Consider the following 21,935-nt stretch of genomic DNA (forward strand, 5'->3'; position numbering starts at 1 on the left):
CATGGCTGTCAGAATGCCCAGACAAAGAATGTTTGGCCAGGAACTCCCCAAACCCCCCCCCCCCCCCGGGCTTTTTTGATTTCTTGATTGAAGTTGTAGAACCAAGTGGTATAGACAGAGCCATGGTGTATCTATTCTCAAAATCTAAATGAATTAAAATGAAGATATATATTTAATGGAAAGGTTAGTACATCCATACATATACTACCACTTAACCATCTACTGTTAAGCTGGCATTAGATGGTTAGAATCGTAGCAGATTTAGCAGGGACCGGCTAAGATTCAAACCATCCATGGGCAGGCTGAATGTACAACCAGCATGTTTGATTTTCAACATATGATTATTGTCAGTGGCTATAGCTGCTAGCAATAATCACTGTGTTCACCCAACATGGATGGCTCCCCACGCCCCCCTGCCGGGAGAACACAATAGCTTCGCGGGAGGGATTCCAAGCGATCCCACCTAATGCAGGTGGAATATGTCTTAATTAAACCTCAGTTATCTAGGGGTTGATTTACTAAAGGCAATAGGCTTTTTCACTTTGCATAAATCTATCCATGGCTACCCCCACCACCCCCTATTCAGGTGTCCGGCCCTTTTACGGACACGGGGCACCTGAATTACCGTGGCGGGGGTGTATTTTCGAAGCACCTGAATAGAGCCATAGGCTCTAATAGGCTTCAAAAAAGGTGAACTGCGAGCGCAAAGCATTGCGCTTGCAGTCCACGCAGGTGTGTTAGAAAAGTGAATGAATATTCTCTTTCCTAACACTGAACCGCCCCTCCGCCATTCAGGTGTGCAGGTCTGTTACCCGTCACCTGATTGGGTGAAAAGACAGGCGCTACGATTGGACGCCTATCAGGAGGAGGGGAGGAGACGCACAGAGGACACAGGAGCCGCTGTCTGACCCGCTGCAAGGTCCCATCGCTCGCCGCCATCACCCACATGCCTGACCCGCTACCGAGACAGGGTAAGTGCCGGGCAGATGGTGAGCGGGCGGGGGGTGTCACAGTGGCAACTTTTGATGGGTACAGTGGCACTATTTGGCTGGGCACAGTGGCAACATTTGATGGGGCACAGTGGCACTATTTGATGGGCACAGTGGCAATATTTGATGGGGCACAGTGGCAATATTTGATGGGGCACAGAGGCAGCATTTGATGGGGACAGTGGCTGTGTTTGATGGCACAGTGGCTGCGTTTGATGGGCACAGTGGCTACATTTGATGGGCACCGTGAGGCTGCAATTGATGTCTTTTTTCCCTGTGCTTTTCCCTCACCACATAGCAATCGCCCTGTGTTCATGCAATCTGCTGCGGGTTTGATTTAAAAGACACCACAAAGGCAGCTCACAAAGTGCAGTGCGTTCGTCTGAACCGGATCACATGAGTATGAACACCCATGCAATCCAGTTCCACTGCGAACATAAAAAAGCTGCACGCACTTTTCTCTGGATGCGGTGCACAGAATCGCATGTGGTTTGCACAGGAATGCGTCTTGGAAGGAAGGCATCTTGGCCTCTGTTTGTTCTGTAACTGCCATGGTGCTACACATGTGATCAATTATGACACTAGCCATTTGATGGATTGACAGTTTCATGGATGGAGTGGAGATGAACTAGAATACCTGTCAGTTTTTATTGCTGTCTGTATCCCAATTCATTCTCTCTATTTGTCCTGTTTACCATTATCATTGAATGTGAATATAAAAGAAATTTTGGGTTGTCCCCGCAAGTAGGGATGAGCTTCGAGTTCGAGTCGAACTCATGTTCGACTCGAACATCGGCTGTTTGCAAGTTCGCCAAACAGCGAACAATTTGGGGTGTTCGCGGCAAATTCGAATGCTGCAAAACACCCTTTAAAAGTCTATGGGAGAAATCAAAAGTGCTAATTTTAAAGGCTTATATGCAAGTTATTGTCATAAAAAGTGTTTGGGGACCTGGGTCCTGCCCCAGGGGACATGGATCAATGCAAAAAAAAGTTTTAAAAACATCCGTTTTTTCAGGAGCAGTGATTTTAATAATGCTTAAAGTCGTAGCTGGGGGGTGTCTATAGTATGCCTGTAAAGGGGCGCATGTTTCCCGTGTTTAGAACAGTCTGACAGCAAAATGACATTTCAAAGGAAAAAAAGTAATTTAAAACTACTCGCGGCTATTGCATTGCCGGTCCGACAATACACATAGAAGTTCATTGATAAAAACAGCATGGGAATTCCCCACAGGGGAACCCCGAACCAAAATTAAAAAAAAACGACGTGGGGGTCCCCCTAAATTAAGGGGAACCCCGGCCAAAATAAAAAAAAATGACGTGGGGGTTCCCCTAAATTCCATACCAGACCCTTCAGGTCTGGTATGGATTTTAAGGGGAACCCCGCGCCAAAATAAAAAAAAAGCGGCGTGGGGTCCCCCCAAAAATTCATACCAGACCCTTATCCGAGCACGCAACCTGGCAGGCTGCAGGAAAAGAGGGGGGGACGAGAGAGCACCCCCCTCCCTGAACCGTACCAGGCCACATGCCCTCAACATTGGGAGGGTGCTTTGGGGTAGCCCCCCAAAACACCTTGTCCCCATGTTGATGAGGACAAGGGCCTCATCCCCACAACCCTGGCCGGTGGTTGTGGGGGTCTGCGGGCGGGGGGCTTATCGGAATCTGGAAGCCCCCTTTAACAAGGGGACCCCCAGATCCCGCTCACCCGTGTGAAATGGTAAGGGGGTACAAAAGTACCCCTACCATTTCACTAAAAAACTGTCAAAAATGTTAAAAATGACAAGAGACAGTTTTTGACAATTCTTTTACTTAAACGCTTCTTCTTTCTTCTATCTGCCTTCATCTTCTTCTTCTTCTTCTGGTTCTTCTGGCTCTTCTGGTTCTTCTTCCGGTGTTCTCGTCCAGCATCTCCTCCGCGACATCTTCTATCTTCTTCTCCTCGGGCTGCTCCACACCCATGGCATGGGGGGATGCTCCCGCTCTTCTCTTCATCTTCTTCTCTTCGTCATCTTCTTCTTCATCTTCTTCTCTTCTTCTCTTCTTCATCTTCTTCTCCGGGCCGCTCCGCACCCATGCTGGCATGGAGGGAGGCTGCCGCTGTGTGACGCGTCTCCTCTTCTGACGGTTCTTAAATAATGGGGGGCGGGGCCACCCGGTGACCCCGCCCCCTCTGACGCACGGGACACGACGGGACTTCCCTGTGGCATTCCCCGTGACGTCACAGGAAAGTCCCGTCAAGTCACCAAGATGAAGAGAAGAGTGAGAGCCTCCCCCCATGCCATGGGTGCGGAGCGGCCTGAGGAGAAGAAGATAGAAGACGCCGCAGAGATGCTGAACGAGAACACTGGAGGAAGAACCAGAAGAGCCAGAAGAACCAGAAGAAGAAGAATAAGAAGATGAAGGAAGATAGAAGAAAGAAGAAGCATTTAAATAAAGGAATTGTCAAAAACTGTCTCTTGTCATTTTTTTTTGACAGTTTTTTAGTGAAATGGTAGGGGTACTTTTGTACCCCCTTACCATTTCACACGGGGGGGGCCTGGATCTGGGGTTCCCCTTGTTAAAGGGGGCTTCCAGATTCCGATAAGCCCCCCACCCGCAGACACCTACAACCACCGGCCAGGGTTGTGGGGATGAGGCCCTTGTCCTCATCAACATGGGGACAAGGTGTTTTGGGGGGCTACCCCAAAGCACCCTCCCAATGTTGAGGGCATGTGGCCTGGTTCGGTTCAGGAGGGGGGGGCGCTCTCTCGTCCCCCCCTCTTTTCCTGTGGCCTGCCAGGTTGCGTGCTCGGATAAGGGTCTGGTATGGAATTTAGGGGGACCCCCACATCATTTTTTTTTTAATTTTGTCCGGGATTCCCCTTAATATCCATACCAGACCTGAAGGGCCTGGTATGGAATTTAGGGGGACCCCACGTCATTTTTTTTTTTTAATTTTGGTTCGGGATTCCCCTGTGGGGAATTCCCATGCCGTTTTTATCAATGAACTTTTATGTGTATTGTCGGACCGGCAATGCAATAGCCGCGAGTAGTTTTAAATTACTTTTTTTCTTTGAAATGTCATTTTGCTGTCAGACTGTTCTAAACACGGGAAACATGCACCCCTTTACAGGCATACTATAGACTCCCCCCAGCTACGAAATTTAAAGGGATATTACACTTTTATTGTTTGACTTTAGGCATTATTAAAATCACTGCTCCTGAAAAAATGGCTGTTTTTAAAACTTTTTTTTGCATTGATCCATGTCTCCTGGGGCAGGACCCGGGTCCCCAAACACTTTTTATGACAATAACTTGCATATAAGCCTTTAAAATTAGCACTTTTGATTATTCATGTTCGTGTCCCATAGATTTTAACGGTGTTCGCGTGTTCGAACGAACTTTTTTCCTGTTCGCATGTTCTGGTGCGAACCGAACAGGGGGATGTTCGGCTCATCTCTACCCGCAAGTAATAGAAGGGAAATCTTCCAATGGGGACACTAGTTCTGGTAATCTTAGCGTCCCCAAGGAATTCCCTTAATTTACAGGGATTTCCTTTTACTTTCTGTTCTGGATTATAGCATTTACTTGCTGTACAAAAAAAAAAGGTTTTGCCTTTAGTTCTACTTTAAATGAGTTGGTTTAGCTCAAATTTAGGCAACAGATCTTGGTCCAGGATTGATCCCTGCCTTATGATTGATTAATGCAAATTAAAAAGTTTCAAAACTCTTTTTATACAAGATATTTTTCTTTAAAAAGTAATTCCACTTTTGTTGAGAAAAAAAAAACTTTGCCCTCTGGGTGAGCTAAGGATTCTAACAAACTTTTTGCAGATTACTTTTGTTCTTCTGAAGAAATAGTTGTTTGTGTTGGAAGTAATTTCATAATTATCAGCTGCTGCACTTCAGTGTTCTATGAGGAAAGTTGCAGGGTCTGCATCCCTTTAGACATGAATTTTCTTTGGGAATATCTCACCAAAAATGACATTTTTGTTTCAGTGCATGCCCAAAATCTGACTTGCATCTTAGTTCAGACTTCTGGAAAAATCAGTAAGCCAATCACAAAATCAAGAAATTACATTTCTGGGGGGTTGGTTCATACACCATCTGTGTATAGAACACCTCCAGGTAGCCATGTTGCATTGCATTTTACAGAAAATTACAGCACTGCAGATTGAAAAGGAAAGGCAATTTTTAATAATATTTAAATACAATATGACTTGTTTCGCAATTGTATATGCTTTATTATTATTATTTTATTTTTTTGCTATTACTTTCCCAAGAAAGTGGGATTACCCTAACCACTCGAACCAAAGGCAAAACCTTTTCCTCGTGCCTCCATAGCAGCATAAATGTGATAGTAGCCCCGCCTACCTCCGCCCATAGGATCAGTGCATAGCTATAAAAAGTTAACACCCACACAACAGCCCATTCACTTTTTTGGTCTCATGGAACTCACAGCCAATGTGAAGAGAAGAAACCCTTACCTGACACCTTTGGTGGTTTACAGCACAGGTTCAGCCTCCACTGTAGTGCAGTCCCTTACCTTGGGACCCTAAATGCTCTGATAAGGTAGGAAGCCCCTTCTGTGGATCTTTTGGGGTAAACATTGGGTGCTAACTAGCCCCACATACAGCAGTGCAGCCAGGGCTATGTTCCTCAGAAGAGCTGTCAGTATCTGGAGCCTGCCTCTCAGAAGTGAGTGGATCCATGGAACAGTGACACCGCATTTCCAAGATAAGTATGTTTTCGCATTTTTGGAATTTATCTGTGAATGGGCTCATAAGTTGTGTGTTACATCTCCTCTTGGATGAGCTGCAGCTGCACCATGTTTCAGAATGCACTTCTGCAATTCTAGTGGCAATTTTGGAAGAGAAAACTAAATGTCTACATTCAAGAATGATGCATTATGCTGAACATGTGAAGTGGAAAGAGCTCGCTAGGGGGCCATTTTTGGTTTGGCAAGTACTACCCCAGAGGCCATCTTGGAGTTGGGCAAGACTGCCTGGAACCCATCTTTGAAGTGGGCAAGGTGATAAGGTTGCCAGGATTGGGAAGCAGGCAGAAGAGTTGAGGAACGTGCTTAAAGACCCAGCAGCTTACAGATAGAGCGTCCACAGGATAGGACTTCATGCCAGCACGCCCATAGACGCAAACCATGTGTCAAGGGCCACTTTCTGCTACCTAGTGAAAAGATATGTCCTTGCACATGTCTCAGTGTGACATTATTATTATACCTGACTAAATGTCATTGTTCCAGCTGCCCTGCGCTCACTCCATAACAAAGATCCACACAGTACCTATAGGTAAGGGTCATCAGACCATGTAGGTATTTTGCTGCTATAAGAGTGCATTCAGGTGCTAACTGGCCTCTCCCCCGGCTAAGGAGCCCAGCCTGTCCCACTGATAGGAATATGCATGAGAGGAGCAACAGAAATCCAGTCCAAGTTAAAGAACATACTCTTCCATACTGCAAATGCCAACACTATGGCCTGAAGAGTGTGTCAGGACTGCCCTAAAGAGGCAGACAAAAGCTCTCAAGCCCATTATGCTTAGCCACAAGGAATTGCTGTGAATCCTGGGTGAAGCTGCGTTTACAAAGTAAATAATGTGTCAAGATTGCCTTAAAGAGTGACAGAAGATCTTCTACCCATTATTCATAGCCACACAGGATTGCTACAGGCCTGGGTGAAGTTGCCTTTACAAGATAAAGAGTGTGTCAAGATTGCCTTAAAGGGGTAGACAGGAGCTCTCCTGCCCACTAGTCTTAGCCGCAAAGGATTGCTACGGGCCTGGCTAAAGTTACCAAATCCAAGTTATTGTGAAAAACTCAAGCTGCATTCCAGTACTGGTTTTACCAACTGAATAAAGCCTCTCTTAGCAGAGAGCAAGCCAACTGCTGGCAAGGAAGAACAGAGGATAAGCTGATATTCAGCTTGAGGCTTTTCCCCTGATGACCATTTTCCTTTAAGGTAGGTAAGTTTACCATGAGTGGAGAAGAACCAGAGGAGCCAGGTAAGAAACCAGAGGAGCCAGGTAAGAAACTTGCTATAGCATTTCCTCAGTCTGAAGAACTAGCCTGCATGGCCTTCCAGGGACAGGTTCTCTTTGAGACAGTCCAGGTCAACAGCATTAGAGATGCAGCTGAATTTGAACACTTGTGATTACTAGCAGAATAAGGCTAGAGTACAGACTGTAAGGTCTTTTTCTCCTTCTAATTGTTAAGAAGTGTTTTTTCTCCACTTGTGGCCTCTGGATATTCTTTGAGGGTTTTCTGGATCAAGGTATTTCTGCCCCAGTTGTGTGGCAATTTCAAACAGTTCACTATACAAAATCCCATGATGGCATTGCCTGGTATGCATATTGAAGCTTTTAAGGGGCTGGGTTCAGATGTAAGTTTTTCATAGAAAAAAAAATTGCATTGCCTCCCTTTGCCTGGAACACTTTCTGGCTTTGGTGGGCATCAAAGATAATTAATGTCCCCATCCCTTAAGCAATTTCTGTGCCTTGCTATCGGACTCATGCACTACCAATCTGGGATCCTGCCCCTCATCCATTGGTCAGCACCTTGTATATTAAGATGCTGGACCCAGTATTCGCCTCATTGCCTTCCTGAAATATTCTCATTCCCTTTAATGGGAAATAATTGGTACGGGCTCTATTGAGCAACCTGACATGATCCTCCAGTATTTCAGTAATTTGGAAAGGTTCAGAGCTTTCAGAGATCGTCACTGGAAGCGACTTACCTTGGGAATGTCTGGATGGCCCTACTCACAGTCCAGGACAGAGTTTTTCCTTGTTTTCACACTCTGGTCTCAGATTCAAGCTGTCTGGATCCGGAGCAATCTGGATCTCCACTTTTGTATGAGAGGCCTAGAACTGAGGGTAGCCTCATGAGGGAAATTCCTTTGGCCTGGTTTGACCCCAGGCCTTTACAGGTCTTTGTTGATAGAGGGACAAGTTGACTCAGTCTTTGGTCAGGTCATTTCCCTATTGCTGAGGCTCAGGGGTCTGGATCTTAAGCAAGGAAGTATATTCTCTTCCTGCTTTAAGGAATCCCTATGGAAAGACACCTCCAGACAGTGGATCATTCTGGGGAAGAGATCTAGACACCCTTAATATCAAGAGGCTTGGCTGTCTTTAGCATCTTGTTTTCCAAGGTAACATCCAGAAGTTCTGGGCTGTTTTATACAATCTCGATCCACAGCAGACAATGACATGAAGGTGGCATACTTAAATTTTCAGCTGGATCCAGAGTTTTGCAGTAGCAAAAGATATATTTATATCCTTGGCAAAACATCAGGCTCCAGCCTTGTCAGGCATGAGCATTCCATGTATGCACAGTGGCAGGCAGATTAAATCTGACAGCAGTGCCTAAACTTGTGTAACTGATTTCTACCCCTGGAACAATTCCTGGAGGTGTGTCCCAGGTAGGCAACTTCAGAGGCCGACTACTGGGCCCCGAGGTCAAAATAAAGCCTAGGCAATTTTGGCTCAGGTGTAGTGGTCCTCTGGTAGGATGCTCCTATGACTCTCAGTACTTCCTTCCCTCGTTTTTCTCTCATGTTCGGAATGGAAAGCATTCCAGTGTTCCAGTGATCCAGGCAGATGTGGTATGCTAACCTAAAAGAGACGCAGGACAGTTGCTCCGAAGGATCTACTGGTTCAGGATCATCTGTTCGCAAGGAATGTGTTTTGCCATTCAGCTTCAAGCTGCCTTTGACAGCTTGATGATTGAAGCTCAAATTCTGAGAGACAGGGTGGACATGGAGTCTAGGAATCCCTTGATGCTAAGCGGGGAGGTCTTTTTCTTTATGTTTAATCTATCGCTGGAAATGTGATGCATGCTTATCTTGGTGTAAGCCTCAGGACTTTCTCCTCAGGTGTTTCTTTGCTGGACAAGTCCTCCCCTGCAGCTGGGCCTAGGTCAGCATTTAGATCTTAATATTGCTGCCCATGTGACTTTGTGGGATCTCAAGTAGTTTAGGCCTAGCCTTCACTTGGGGAGGTGACTGTTCAAGACTGGTGGCCTTGTCTTGCATGGAACCTTTTTCTAGTTTAACATAAGTGTAATGAAACGTCCCACACTCCGCTTGAGTGCTTTCATCATATACCACTTCCTCCCAGTCTGAATATAGATATCAGATATTCCAACCGCTCACAAGCACAAAACAAGACGATACTTGTTTAGTTGCTGAACATGGACTGTTTATTAGAACCAAAATACAAGTCTTATATACAGTTGAGGAGGAGGTTCCTACCTCCTGCTCATATTACTCTAACAATACACCTGTAATACACCCGGTAGTTTCTATCTGTCTCCTCAAACAGAACAACCTTTTCAGTTCTTTGGTCTGCATCCAATTCACCCAAAGGAAGTTTCTGTCTCTTGGTTGGATGTGGTGAGGATGGAAAGTTTATCTATCAGCCTTTACTTTCCTCTTTTTTTACAGATGGACCCTGTACTAATGAGCTGATTTCTAGTTTCATCATGTCAAGTCGACTCAGCAGACCATCAACCAACTCCATGATCTAGAGTTCAGGTTACATCCTGTCCTGACAAGATGCACTCTACTAAATCCGAGTGCATCCTGAGCTTTTGGCTGCAGACTACGGTTTCTCAGATCGGCAAGGCTGCCACCTTGGCTTCTATCCTCACTTTCCCTGTGTTCTACCTTGTGCTTGTAGCCAGATTAGTGCAGTTGCTACAGGAGCATTTGGCTGCTGTCCATGGTCCTTTTTACGTCTGCACTGGCATTTCTGGGGCAGGCTTTCAGGGCATTTCCCCTTGAGGGGGGTGCGTTCCGGGGGCCTGTCCTGGGGATGTGAATGTTGGTGCAGATGGGGAGGGTATCGCAGATGGTGCTCAATTTGTTTTTCTACCAGGTGGACATTTGCTGTGTGTGTTTGTTTGCCTATCCCATAGTGGTATTGCCTTGTCTGACTTAGGTGAAGTACTCCTTCAATACATCCAGATTTATGATGGCACACTTGCAACAGTCATTAGCTAGCCATAGCAACTATACCTAGTGCACAATCGCCTTGCAGTTCCTACAGTTTATTCTAATGTCCCGCTATATGGCTGGGTTGCAACCCTCAAAAGAAATTGCTGTACGTTCCTCCCGCAGCATCTGGACATTGTGGGCACCTTTTGCAGAGATGTCAGCCAACACGACAGGCATGAGAGCCAATCAGGTTCTATTATGGTGCATTCTTTTGGTGTTTTTTGCCACATGTGTCCCACTTGGGAGATTTCCCTTCACTTTCTGTCCCATGGCCAAAACAGGAAGTGAGAGGAAATCAGGGTCACCAGAATTAGCATCCCTTCTATTCTTGTTCTGGTGACAACTTCAAATTTGGGATTTTATTTCACTTTCACACTCGCTGATAATGGTAAACCGGACAAATAAAGAGGGTGAATCTCTCTAACAGGGACACAGACAGCAAAAAAAACCTGGGAGATGTTCTAATCTCTCACCACTCTCTTCAAAATGAAAAAAAAAAGTTTTGCCTTTAGTTATACAGCATCAAATTGATAAAGTTATTCATTTGCTCTCCTCTGCTACTCTAAGGTACTTATGGCAAGCTAGCTGTATGTAAACATGCATTTAATGTTTTATTAATGACTACATTGAAAATGGATTGAATGGCTTTTTTATATTTGCTAAGAGTTTTTAAGAGGATTTATCATGATAATTTTGTTACAGCCCTGTCCCCTATGGAACAAAGTACATGTACTACTTTGTCACGTGTTGTGACTAATTGCCTTCTAACCTACCTATGAGATCCATCCTGCCCCTCTCTCTTCCTGTTGCGGCAGATCTGACAACAGCTTTGAAGGAGACAGCTGATTCATAAGTGCAGATTGCACTTTCCACAGACAAGCAATGCAAGAATAATGCAGAGGAAGGGGGATGTGGCAGACTCTGTTTTCCTCTTGCTGTTGTTTGTCAGTGGAAAGTGTTCACAGCTGAGACAAGCTGCAGCTATGAATCAGCCATCTTCTTCAGAGCTGTTGTCAGATAGGACCACATCAAGAGGGGAAGGGGTAGATCAGTATAGAAAGCACTTAGCAACATGGGATAAAATAGATCTTCTTTAACTTCCAAAGACTTAAAACTGTTGTATAAAACAGTTCTACCAGATTTTTTTCCAGGAACCTACTCTGAAAGATCAGCCTAAGGAACAGGAGCCTGAAGTCGGTGATCCCCAGGAATCTGCAGAACAGTAAGTATGATTGATGTTTTTATCTTTAGCATTATCCCGTGAAGTACTCTCTGATCTCAGATGCTTTCACACAGTGGCATGAAACGTACTGTTTTTTTACTTTGACAAGACTTTGATGTCTGAATAATACACATTCTGCATTTCCTGTTACAATGGAAGGCTGCTGACTGCGTACTGTAATAATGACAACATTAGGCGAACAACACAGGAAACAAATTGTTTTTACATCATAACATTGTCGTTTCAGTTCCTCCCTTTTTTTTTTTTTTTTTTTTTTTTTTTTCTTTTTAAGATGTTTCTTAAAATAATGTCACCACAGGTTCAGTGGTAAGCTGAGAAACCTGCTTGTGAGAAGGAAGCAAAATAGTAATTATTGTAAGTCAAAGGGGCTTTAGTGCAGGCAGGATGTGAGTAATGTATAGCAGAAGCAAGTTCGTAGATGCTTATGGTATATCATGTAGGATGACATAAGTGTGAAACCTTCTCTCCAAACAGTAAAATACTATAAAAATTCTAAGGTAGACTTCAGAGATTAAACTGCACGTTATTGCACAGGTCATCTGATGGTTTAACTATTTGTCTACCAGGGCAATGTTTGAATTTTTAGCATACAAGTTAAAACCTGCATGTTCTGCTAAAAATTACTTTAAACCCCCAAACAATTAAATATTTTCTGGAGGAGAAGACACTTAAGAATAAAATAGTGGCAGTTGCAATTTTTTATGTTGCACAATGTTTGCGCAGCTATTTATCAAACTGTTGTGTACCAAAATTGTTGGTAACATATAAAAGACGAGGTTGTGTAAAGTAAATAACAAACATGTCAAGCTCTAAAGTTGCATGCACCAATGAAGTTGTGAAAATCTACAGTACCCAATATTCTACGATTTAAAGTTTTAACATTTTTACAGGTTAGAGTTAGAGTATAATCAAAGGCAAAACTTTTTGTTTTTTTTTGTTTTGGACAGAGTGGAGATGGATTAGAACACGTATTAGATTATTATTTCTATCTCTGCCCCCATTATGGAGATTAGGGTTGCCACCTCATCCCTTTAAACCTGAACACATATGAATTACACGGGTTCTGAGGATAATTTAATGCAAATAAGGCACCAAGTGAGTTTACCTTGTCAAAAGAAGTTTATTGAGTATACAATGTTATAAAGATACATAAAGTAAGTTTACAAGGATCTATAAAGTAAGCTCATTGTTTTACAGTAGGGTTTATATAGGTAAATATCATGAAATTTCAAATATTAAACATTGGGTTCACGTAAACCTAAATTAAAGATATATATCATTTCCTTAGTTACTTTTGTAGGTATTTAAATGATTTATACCTACTATACATATTGTTTACAAGTAGAGTGTATATAGGTCAAATAAATTCTGATAATGAGCTTTAATCGTAAGGTGGAGAAAAGGAAAGAGAAAGAAGAAAAAGGGTTGAAAGGTAGAAGTATGGTCCACAAGGTTGTCCCGCTCGTCAGTTTATTATTCTTTTTAGTTCTCTTTGAAGCCTTAGAATGGGTGTCTCTGTAAGTCATTTAATCTGTTACCATGGCAACAGGACAGAGTCATTGAAGTTTGACAGGAACTGTTTTATCCAAGGATGCCAAAGTTTTTCAAATTTTGGAATTTGATTTTGATCGATGGCTACCATCTTAGCATGGGACATTGTATTATTCATTCTGTGAATTGTTTCTGTTAGTACCAATGTAGGAGATTTCCATGCCTTGGCCACTGTTTGTTTTGCAGCCATTATTAGTTGGATCATAAGTTTGAATTGAGAGAGTGTTAACCATTCCGGTTTTAGATTAAGTAAAGTTAAATATGGATCTGGTTGTATTATTTTTTTAAATATTTTAGATGCAATTACGAAGACTTCCTTCCAGAAGGTTTGGATTACTGGGCACGTCCATCATATGTGTAAATATGTGCCTATTTCTGGGCATCCTCGAAAACAAAGAGCTGAGGTATTAGGTGAATATTTTGCCACTCTAGCGGGTACAAGGTACCAGCGAGTTAGGACTTTATAATTTGTCTCCAGTGCTAAGATGTTGGGTGAAGATGACTTAGATGTGAGCCATATGTTAGACCAGTCCGTGTCTTCTAAAGTTCGTCCCAGGTCCTCCTCCCACCTCTGAACGTAAGAGGGTCTATTAAGATTTGCTACTCCATATGAAATTGTACCTTAAGCAAATGGATCTTTTGTACAGATTGATTCAAAAATGGATAATTGGGATAATGGTGTATCCCCCTTTAGGAATGGTGTATAGAAATTTTTGATTTGGAGATATCTAAATATCTCAGAGTTTGATAGATCATATTTTTCTCTAAGCGATGGGAATGAAAGGAATGATTTAGATGCTATGAAGTCATTTAGTGTCTGAATGCCTGATGTTGTCCAAGCTTTAAAAGAATTTGGGTAGATCCATGCCGGATAAAAGGCCGGATTTCTGATAAAAGAAAGGAGAGGATTGTGTGGAGATTGTAACTGATATTTGGTTTTTAGTTTATCCCAGAGAGATAAGAAGTGTTTAGTTATGGGATTATGAATTTTAAAGCGGTCTTTAGGATCAAGCCATAATAAATTTGATATTAATAGAGGGTCATTTTCTGAAGCCTCTATAAATACCCATAATGGGATTTCCTGTTTTGCATGGTATTTGGACAGACTGGCCAAATGTGCTGCTCTGTAGTAGTTAGTAAAATTAGGGTATCCCAGGCCTCCTTTATTTTTGGGAAGATGTAGTGTGTGTATAGGTATACGTGGTTTAGAAGAGCCCCATATAAACAAAGTTGCTCTTTTTTGTACTATTCTCAAAAAATAGGAAGGAATTGGAATAGGGAGGACTCTGAATAGATAAAGCAATTTGGGTAGAATAGTCATTTTGATTGCATTAATCTTCCCTATCCAGGATAAAGGAAGTTGCGACCATTGTTTTATTAGATTTGTGATCTGTCTTAATACAGGAGGATAATTGGTTGAGAATAAGTCAGAATGAGATGCTGTTAAATGAATTCCAAGATATGGGATTGATTTTTCTGCCCATGTGAATGGGAGTGCAGCCCTAGCCGGGATCAATTCCATGTTTGTGAGTGAAATATTAAGCACTAGGCATTTCTTAGGATTAATCATAAGGCCGGATAGGGCTGCAAATCCATCAAGAGCTGGTATTAAGTTAGGACCAGAGACCTGTGGTGATGATAGAAAAAGTAATATATCGTCTGCAAATATACATAATTTGTGTGTAATACCTCCTACTTCAATGCCAGTTATAGTTTGATTTGTTCTGATGTATTGGGCCATGGGTTCGAGTATAAGGGCAAATAATAAGGGAGATAATGGGCAACCCTGTCGGGTACCTCTTTCGATATTAAAGGCTTCAGATTTGTATCCAGCATATTTTATATAGGCTTTGGGTTTATTATATAATGCTTTGATCCATGTTAAAAAGTGGGGTCCAAAACCCCATTTTTGTAATGAATATTGCATATATTGCCAGGATACTGTGTCAAATGCCCTCTTAATATCGAGAGATAGAAAACATAAAGGGATTTTCCGTTTTTTAGCAATATGTGCCAATAACACTGCCTTGCGTATATTATCGCCTGCCTGTCTATTTGGCATGAAGCCTACTTGATCTCTATGTATTAATTTTCCTATAATGCTATTGAGGCGTTTTGCTATTATTTTTGCTAATAATTTAATATCGAGGTTTAACAGAGAGATAGGCCGATAATTCACACAGGAAGTATCAGAAAGGGGTTTTGGGATCATACAAACAATTGCCATTAGTGTTTCTTGCCGAAAAGAATGTCCATCTAGAAGTTTGTTAAAAGTTTCAGTGAGAATGGGAGAGAGTATTTCTGAGAATGTTTTATAGTATAAAGCCGAGTAGCCGTCTGGGCCTGGTCTTTTGTTAAGTTTTAGGTCTTTTATGGCGTTAGCAACTTCATCTATAGTTATAGGCTCATCCAAACTGCTTTTTTGATTCTGAGATAACTCAGGTAAGGTTATTTTTGAGAAGAAGGATTCAGCCTCTGTAGGATTAAATTCATTGTTTGCCTTGTATAAAGTTGCGAGATGTGAGTGAAATTTATGGACTATTTTATCTGGATTACAAGTGTAAACATTTTTTGATAATTTCAAACGTATTGGTTTGAAAGATTTGTTAGTTGAATTTAATGCCCGAGCCAAATATGTACCTGGTTTAAAATTGGGGTTGTGACCTGTCCACTTGTATTGTGTGCAAGCACCTACATGCCTCCATCCCATAAGATACAAAAACAATTGGAGAATGGGGGCGGGACTTTGTGTGAGGCATGTTGGTGAATGTGTCCGCATTAAAAGACTAATATGGTGGGATGTCTAAAGTTAATCCTGTGTCAAGTGATGATACCCACAAAGATCTATTGCAAGAAAATGATGCATAGTTTATTACAGAAAGATTATAAAACCAAATACATGATAAAAGGAATACATTTGGACTACAATGGAGCATGTAGACATGCATAGGTTTACAGACATAGTTCAAATATGGTTCAAATAATGGTTATATATGTACAGAACATAGTAAAATAGTGTAGCACATGGTACAGTAGATAAAAGTATGCATCAATAGATGTTAACTCTACGCGTTTCTTGGCTTGAAACCAATCGTCAGGAGTCTGATGCAGTGTAGCTGCGTTGAAAAAATAACTATGTATCAGTAGAAGTGTGGGGAAAAAAATGGGCGCATACAAGTGCATATTTATTTAGATATACTCACAAAGGATGCATGGGTGAATGGTACATGTTTATGTACCTGGTTTGTTTGTATTCATGTAGAAATTGTGTTTGGAGCGTTTGAGGGATTTATCAACTGACTCAGTGAGAAATAGATCGTATTCCAATCTAGATTTTTCCAGATGAGATTTTGTACTCTGAGATGGATTATCTTGAAATGATATGTAGGCTGCATTAAAATTGAGTTCTAGTTTTTTTGCTAGATTTTTGCGTTCCCGTTTAAATAGTGCCATTTGTCTTTGTATTGTACCACGCAAGACAGGCTTATGAGCTTCCCACAGTGTTATTGGGGAGATGTCTGTTGTATTATTAATTGATATGTATTCCTTTAAAGCTTATTCAATGGCCATCTGATGTAGTGGGTGTTTGAGCATTATGTCCGGTAAGTACCATGTTGGGTCATGCGCTTTTGGTATGGCTGAGGCTATAGTAGTGTATACTGCATTATGGTCAGACCACGGAATCGGAATTATATCTGATGCAATAATTTCTGGTATCATTCCTATTGTTAGAAAAATATGATCTATTCTGGTGAAGGTTTGATGAGGGTGCGAGAAATAAGTGAATTTCTTTTTCATTGGGTTACTTTCTCTCCATGAATCTACCAGATTGTATTTGGAAAGAAGTTGAGAAAAAGGTAATCTAGAGGTTATTTTGGATGGTGTAAAAGGTGATTTATCTAGAAATGGGAGGAGGACCTGGGTCGAATCCCCACACATTATCACTGTTCCTATTTTGTGTGTATTAATCACTTGTAATATATGTGAGAGGAATGGTGTAGGTTGTTTGTTAGGAGCGTAGTAGGAAATCACCGTGATTGCTGTATCCATTATATAACCCATGAGTATCAGGTATCTACCTTCTGGGTCTTTAATTTCTGATGATAAGGTGAATGGTGTGGATCGGTGAAATGCAATTAGAGTTCCCCTTTGCTTGGTACAGGCAGAAGCCGTGTAAATTTGTTGATAAAAAGGAGAAATATATTTTGGAGTAGAATCTTTGGTGAAGTGTGTTTCTTGGAGGCATACTATGTGAGCCTTCTTGTTAAGGAAAGTACGGAAGGCTTTGGTCCTTTTTTGAGGGACATTTATTCCCTGAACATTCAGGGAAAGTATATTCAGTGGTGCCATGGCAACAGATCAAATAGTTTTGACTTACTTTTTGTTATGCAGAGCTGACTGCGCAGATCAACCTGTGTGGACTGAAGAGATGAATAGATAGAAAAGAAACCAGTGAATTCTGGAGTAAAGAGTAAACAAAAAACATATGAGATTAGATGATACATTGTATAAATTATTTTTTGCAAGTAATCACAATTTACCCGTGAAAGAGAATAAATATCTCTCTCAGGGGAATAAGTGCCTTCGTCACACTCCCACATAATATGTTTGGGAGAATGAGGAGGGCTAACGGGGGTACATGGATCTTCCGCTTACAGGAGAGAAGTGCTATGTCAAAAGACATCAAAATGATGATTCATTAATTGGAGTGCAGAATATAGTTTTTGTTGAAATTATTTATTCCAGGGTGGTTGTATATGGTTAGTCTTGCCCTAGGCTAAATAATTCAGTTAGAAAGGTACTGTTAATAACTTTGGTATTGATGAAGATAGTTTGAATTATTTTGGGATTTTAACCCTTTTAGAGTAAACAATTACATATTTTATTCATATGTAACTGTTTAGATATGTTAACTCATAAAATTGAGGTTGCATTGCTTCAGATTAGAATAAACAAAAACATAATTCTAGGAACTAGTTAGGTAATAATATATTTAAGAAAAGAAAGAAAAAGCTTCCATTACTTCTGGATTATTGAACATATTTGTCCTAAAAAGTAATAAATCTATTGTTATTACCTGATAATATATAACTGAACAAGAATTTCCTTATTTCACTTATATATTCTAAGGCTATATGAATCAGAAGTAATAAGAAATATAACTGGAATGTAACATGATCCCACACAGTGTGTGACTATCAGAATGCAGTTACATTCAGTTATAAATATAGGTTTTTTATAGAGAACCATCTCTTAGTATAATAAATGAAGAGATATCAGGAATTAGGATGTCAGTCCATTGAATCTTCTTGGTCCATGGATGATGTGGCATAACGGCCTCTTTTGTGAGAATGATGATTCCCATTTTGTTCTGAAATTTTCTGGGTGCTGCCTGAAGGTGAAGATGATGCCATTCTTCTGCGTGTGGGGGTGTTGCTGCTTGTGGGTTCTGTCAGATTTAATTTTAAAAGGGTTTGTGGTAGTTCATCTGCTGATCTGCTTCTGTAAATTGTACCTTGGTAGTTAAATCTGACTGAAAAGGGGAAGCCCCATTGATACATAATGTTGTGGCGTTGCAGTTCCATTAGTTGGGGTTTCATGGATCGTCTTTTAGTAATAGTAAGTTGGGATAGGTCAGCAAAAATTTGATAATTGTGTCCTTGAAAATTAAGTTCCTTTTTTTCTCTTGCAGCAATTAGTATTTGTTCTTTCATTCTGTAATAATGAAATTTTGTGATTAAATCACGTGGGGGTCCATCTTTCTTTTTGGCTGTGAGGGCTCTGTGTACTCTGTCCAGTTCTAAACGTTCAACAGGGATATCTGGCTTTAGTTCCAGTAATAGAGCAGTAATAGTAGATTGCAGGTCTGTCACAGTTTCAGGTATTCCCCTTATGCGCAAGTTTGAACGTCTGTCTCTATTTTCGTAATCTTCGAGCTTAGTTTGAAGTATTAAATTCTCTTTTTTTAATTGTTCCAATTCTGTTATATTTTCTTGGGTTGTAATTTCAATTTCATCCATTTTTATTTCTAAGGCTGCGGTGCGGTTTCCCAGCTCTCTTATTTCTTTGGTTAGGCTTTTTGTTATTTGGTCTGAGGTTTGTTTTAAAGCCTTATGAAGCATCTTTTCAAATTGTAATAATATTACTGGGGATGCTGAGGAGGCTTGTGGAGAAGATTGTGAGAGGATTTGTTCTGTATCTGACTCAAATGGAGAGTCTTGCTGTGAAATTTTCTGTCTGTGAGAGCGCCCTGATGCTGTATCTTGTGAGGTGACTGGAGCTGCTTCAGCTGCAGTGAGTGCCTGGGAGCTCTTTGTGAGGTGATTTTTATTTCTGCCACGGTTTCCTCCCAGTACCATATTTCCTGCCCAAACTTTCACAGTTTGTTCCCTGGGGCAAAAAGGTTCAAATGGATACCTTTTGAGCCTGCAGGCTCCGCTTTGTCCTTCTCTTCTCTCCTCAGCGGTGTGGAGCTCTAACAATGCATGTCTGCTCCGCTAGGCTCCGCCTCCTGCCCCCCGACACCAAGTGAGTTTAATTACCACCTTAATCAGCCACAGAACCTGTGTAATAATATGTGTTCGGTTGTAAAGGAATGAGGTGGCAACTCTAATGGAGATTCACCCTCTCTATTTGTCCTGTTTACCATTATCATTGAAAGTGACAGTAAAAGAAAATCACAAATTTTGGGTTGTCCCCAGAAAAGAAATAGAGGGGAGATCTTCCAACGTAGACATTCGTTCTGCTGACTTGGGGGTCCCCAAGGAATTCCCTTAATTTGTGGGTATTTCCTCTCACTTCCTGTTTTATATGGGACAGGAAGTAAGGTATGGTTGCCACCTCATCCCTTTAAAACCAAACACATATGAATTACACAGGTTTTGTGGCTGTTTAAGGTGGTAATTAAACTCACTTGGTGCCTTATCTGCATTAAATTAGCCTCAGAACCTGTGTCATTCATATGTGTTCGGGTTTAAAGGGATGAGGTGGCAACCCTAAAGTTAGGGGAAATCTCCACACAGGGACACAGATGGTGAAAAAAAACTCCCACAGGGGTTATAACCCTCCCTTGCTCCATCCAAAATTAAAACAAAATAATACATTTTGACTTTAGTTCTACTTTAAGCATGAACTATGTCCCTAGAATTATTCTCCCACTCTGACGACACAACAATAGTTCACATGTGTGGCGCAATTTATGTTGTATACATGTACATACCCTACACTGAGCGTTTGCATTGCACTGGGTACAGGATGATGGGGTGCTTTTTACTTGTTTGAAATGTATTTTAATATCATTTATTTTTTAACATTTGTATTTGTTTACATTTATAGCTATCATACAGGGTCTAACAAGCCACTATGTGATAGCATAGGCAGGTGATTAGTGCAGCGGCCGAGAGTATGCATTAAACCGTGGATGCTCAACCTGTGGCCCTCCAACTGTTGTGGAATTTCCCATCATTCCTCTGCCTTTGGGAGTCATGCTTGTAACTGTCAGCCTTGCAATGCATCATGGGACTTCTAGTTCTGCAACAGCTGGAGGTCCACAGGTTGAGCACCCATGCTATAACCCCTTGAATACCAGGATGTTTATAAAGGTACCTTAGTAGATAAGGGGTTAAATAAGGGGTTCTGCACTTCTACTGGCATGTGTCCTTAGAGGTATATGACATGCCTTGTAGAAAATGTATTAATACTGCTGTTTGGATGTATTATAACATTGAGAATTGTTCAAAACCAACGATAACTGTGTATTAACTAAGTGTACCTCTATTGCCTAAACATGTGCCTGTCATTTGATTATTATTGTACGTAATGTATGTTATGAACTAAAATATCAGCTAGTTCAAAATAAAATTTAAACATGACCAATATAAAGTGGTATTGAACCCAAAAACAAAACTGTGATATATTACAGTTCACCAATCTTTAAAGGTGGTGGCTGCACTCGCTTTCTTCTTTCTAAGGCTTTTTTTCTTTTATTTTCACTCGGTGATCCGTCCAGTGAAGTATGGTATTTTTCAACTTTCTTTAGTAGACCAAGCAGTCCAGCAAAAGTGGCAGGTGGAGTGTTAACACAAACCTTATAACACTGACAGGGGTGCTTACAATGCTCAGCTTTTATTCATTTGTGTAAAGTTTTTACCCAAAAGCAAAAAAACAAAAAGTGCTGCAACTGCTTTTAAAAAATGTCAGCTGGAGTTCAGCTTAAGGCTCCATTCAAACCAATGCGTTTTTTCATGCTTTTTGCAGAAAGGCATTATTTTTAACATGGCTTCCTATGGAACATGTTCACATCATGCATTTTTGTGCCTCTGCGTTTTTGGAAAGGGTCCGGGACTTTTTTAAAAGCAAAACAGTGCTTTTTTTTGCTTTCTAGGTTCAATAGACCAGTGTTTCTCAACTCCAGTCCTCAAGGCGCCCCAACAGGTCATGTTTTCAGGCATTCCATTATTTTGCACAGGTGATTTGATCAGTTTCACTGCCTTAGTAATTACCACAGCTGGTTCATTTGAGGGAAATCCTAAAAACATGACCTGTTGGGGCGCCTTGAGGACTGGAGTTGAGAAACACTGCAATAGACTTTAATCGATAAGCTCCAGAAAAAGCATGTAATGCATTTTAACCACGTTTTACCGCAATTTTGACGCAATTTGCATTTTGTGTTTTTTAATCTGCCAACAACAAATTTCCGGTCCCAAAAAAATCATAAAAAACACAGTTCACCGTAAAAACGCAGCTAAATCGTCGTTAAAAAACACAAAAAGCACAGTAAAAAGCACTGCAGAAATGCTCAAAAGCAAACTACATAGGTGTGAATGAAGCCTTAACCACTTAAGGGCCGGAAGAATTCCCCCCGGCCATTTATTACAATACGCCACTGCGTCATTTTAACTGACAATTGCGCGGTCATGCGACGTTGTACCCAAACAAAATGTATGTCCTTTTTTTTCCCACAAATAGAGCTTTCTTTTGGTGGTATTTGATCTCCTCTGCGGGTTTTTTTTGCGCTATAAACCAAAAAAGAGTGACAATTTTGATTAAAAAAAAACAATATTTTTTGCTATAATAAATATCCTAAAAATAAAATTACGAAAAACTAATTTCTTCAGTTTAGGCCAATATGTATTCTACATATTTTTGGTAAAAAAAATTGCAATAAGCGTAT

The 21,935-nt window shown here is 41.1% G+C and overlaps 1 protein-coding gene across 3 annotated transcripts in view; it reads left to right on the top strand.

The window, feature by feature from the left end:
* RAB44 (RAB44, member RAS oncogene family) overlaps positions 1-21,935 on the top strand; it is a 194,884-nt gene that overhangs the window by 71,998 nt on the left and 100,951 nt on the right. Inside the window, exon 10 of one of the 3 annotated variants that reach the window (XM_073615658.1) lies at positions 11,100-11,191. In XM_073615658.1, the coding sequence (XP_073471759.1) occupies positions 11,100-11,191 (92 nt within the window). The remainder of the gene's footprint in view (positions 1-11,099; positions 11,192-21,935) is intronic. The other 2 variants (XM_073615659.1, XM_073615660.1) reach the window with 2 other exon arrangements.

This window comes from Aquarana catesbeiana, linkage group LG02, assembly GCF_042186555.1.
Source record: "Aquarana catesbeiana isolate 2022-GZ linkage group LG02, ASM4218655v1, whole genome shotgun sequence".
Taxonomy (NCBI): domain Eukaryota; kingdom Metazoa; phylum Chordata; class Amphibia; order Anura; family Ranidae; genus Aquarana; species Aquarana catesbeiana.